General features: G+C 65.3%; 1 protein-coding gene across 1 annotated transcript; it reads right to left on the reverse strand.

The window, feature by feature from the left end:
* Positions 1–385: 385 nt before the first annotated feature.
* On the reverse strand, positions 386–2,416 carry MNEG_10641 (hypothetical protein; the record flags this gene model as incomplete). Its single annotated transcript, XM_014040888.1, has 5 exons — positions 386–547; positions 1,115–1,171; positions 1,479–1,599; positions 1,894–2,045; positions 2,375–2,416. 5 exons carry the CDS (start codon positions 2,414–2,416, stop codon positions 386–388), a joined length of 534 nt encoding a protein of 177 aa, XP_013896342.1.
* Between the last annotated feature and the right edge of the window lie 408 nt (positions 2,417–2,824).

Raw genomic sequence — 2,824 nt, forward strand, 5'->3', positions numbered from 1 at the left:
CCGCCTCTGTGCCTCTTATGTACGTCCTCTCTTGGGCCTAACAGCCCTTTGTGCAACCAATCTCACGACCTCACTGCTGGCGGCCCGCACCGCAGCCGCCCCCAGCCCCCCATGCCGCATCGCCGACCCCCGGCAAACAAAGGCGATGGCTGCGTCGTCGCCGCCGCAACGCACGCGGCGCACCCCAGAAAGCAGCGCCGCGTGCTGCGGCGGCGCGGGCACAGCAGCAGCGGGGGCGCCCGCGCGGGGGCCGCCCCCGCGTCCCTCCGCCTCCCGCCGCTGCTCCTCCAGCGGAGCCTGCTGGAAGAACTGGAAGCAGGTGCCCCTGGACTGCCCGCGGACTGCCCCCGCGGACTGCCCCCTGACTGCCCGCGGACTGCACCGCCTACTGGAAGAACTGGAAGATGAGGCCCTCCCCCTTGGCGCATGAGTAGAAGAAGGGCGCGAACACCAGGGACTCCACGGCCATGAGCTTGATGAGGATGTTGAGGGAGGGGCCGGAGGTGTCCTTGAGGGGGTCACCCACGGTGTCACCGATGACGGCGGCCTGGGGGCCGATGGCGGTGGTTGTTGCAGGGCGTGTGGTTGGGAGAGGCAGGATTATGTATTTGGTGGGGTCGGGGACGTTTGGGAGTTGGTGAGTGGGTAGATTGAGGGGATCGGGGATGGTGTTGGGAACGAATGCTGGCGGGTGTCTCTTGAGGTGATGATGTATATGTGTGCGTGTGTGTGTGTCTTGTGTGTGTGTGTGTGTGTGTGTGTTTTGGGGGGGGGGGCATGTGTGTCGAGGCGGCTTTCATGGGGGCTGAGGCCCCTAGCCGGCGGCGTCACGTCACCAGGATCATCCCAGACGCCACCAACAGCGGCGCCCCTACAGCTCCATTTCAGTCTTCACTCTGCGGCGCGCCGCCAGCCCCAAACACCCCTTCCCCCTGCTCCCACCTCCCCACCAAGGCAACCCCGCCTGCAAGAGGCGGCCATCTGAGGGGCCCGCAACATCGCCAACACGCGCCCCCACCTCCCGACCCTTGCATGCAGCCTCCCAAAGCCCATGCGCGCCCTCCAAACCCCTTGCGACTCCCCCTTGGAAAACCCATAAATCGGCCCGACGGACCTTGTGGCAGTCGGAGCCCTTGCCGCCCAGGTCGCGCGCGTGCTCGCTGGCACCGGCCTGCGGGGGTCGGTGGGGCGCGTGCGGGCCGGAGCGTCAGTGGCGGCGGCGGCAAAGGGGCGCTGTTGGGTGGGGTGTTCTCTGGAGGGCAGAGCAGCGCAGAGGCAGAAGCTACTCGAGTCGAGATGGGGGGGTCCCGCTGCCAGAGAGCTTGCCTCGAGCTGCGGCACCCCGAGACCACCCTGACGGTGCGCGATGCGAGCCACTGGTGCTCGAATCTGCCCCTACCCCACCCCATCCTATTTCTTTTGTGTGGATGTCTCGCACCCGCCAAAAACCTCCAATAAGCAACAATTTAGTGCCTCACCTCGATGTACTTCTTGGCGTTGTCCCAGGCGCCGCCGGTGTTGGACATGGACACGGCCATCTGCACGCCAGACACCAGCGCGCCAGCCAGCACACCCGCCAGGCAGCGGGTGCCGAACAGGCTGGGGGAAAAGGGGTAAATTATGGGCAGGGGGCGTTTAGGGCACCATGCCAGCTTGTCGCGGAAGGTGGGGCCAGGGTCCGTCCTTGACGGGCTGCTGAGGGAGGGTGTGCCCGGGCGCTCCCAAGAGCGCGCCCAGCTTCGCAATGGTCGCAAATCATCAGTGTGTGCATCACCAGCGCCCGACCGCGATGAACAAGAGATGGCACGATAGCATCCCATTTTCACCACACACACACACACACACACACACACACGTACAAATGATACACACGCGCCCCGTCCGCCCGCTCACCTTCCGGCGATCACAGGGGTGAGCATCACCAGGGCCCCGGGCGCAATCATCTCCCGCAGCGACGAGTCGGTGGAGATCTCCACACAGCGGCTGTAGTCGGGGCGGGTGGTGCCCTCCATGAGGCCGGGGGTGGTGTTGAACTGGCGACGCACCTGGGGGCGGTGATGGGGCGCGCTCAATTAGTATTTGGTTAGCTGTGGATGGGCAAGATCAGCGGCTCCATCGCGCGACATGTGCACAGCCAAAGTCGCCATAGGGGTGTGCGCCAGGAAATGCCGGCCGCTGGCTTGAAACACAGCGAGCTGCACACGGACGGGCCTGCAAACCAGCCTCCTGCACCACAACAGGAGCGGCCTGGTGGATGCACTTCGCGGGCCTCCGGCGGCACATGTCATGGAATCCGACATTTTCAGGCCTGCACACTCTTTGCAATCGGCTTACGTACGTACCCGCACGTGCGTGCGTGCGCGCGCGCACCCACCTCCTGCACCATGGCGAGGGCGGCCTTGCCCACGGACTTCATGGTCATCGCACTGAACCAGAACGGCAGCATGGCGCCCACCAGCAGGCCCGCAAACACCTGGGGTTGGTGTCAGGAAGAGGGGGGGGGGTGTTGCAACGGCGACCAGACAGCACGGTCAGGCTGCTTGCGGAGGACGGCGTGTGAGGCAGGGCCGAAATTTGCAGGCCGACACAGAATGATCACGTCTTCGCGTGGGCCGCCCAAGGAACGGCAAGCCGCTGTTGCCTCAGTGGTGCTCTTGAGTACGACCGCAGGCCGCCCTGCCATGAAGGTCGCGGAAACAGCGTGGGAACTGCCTCCTCTGTCCCTGGACGCACCTTGGGGTCAAGGATGGACGAGTTGATGAGGTCGATCTTGGAGCGGGTGACGTAGGCGCCGAACAGCGCGAGAGACACTAGCGCGGCGGAG

This window comes from Monoraphidium neglectum (assembly GCF_000611645.1).
Source record: "Monoraphidium neglectum strain SAG 48.87 unplaced genomic scaffold scaffold02401, whole genome shotgun sequence".
In the NCBI taxonomy this organism is placed as follows: Eukaryota; Viridiplantae; Chlorophyta; class Chlorophyceae; order Sphaeropleales; family Selenastraceae; genus Monoraphidium; species Monoraphidium neglectum.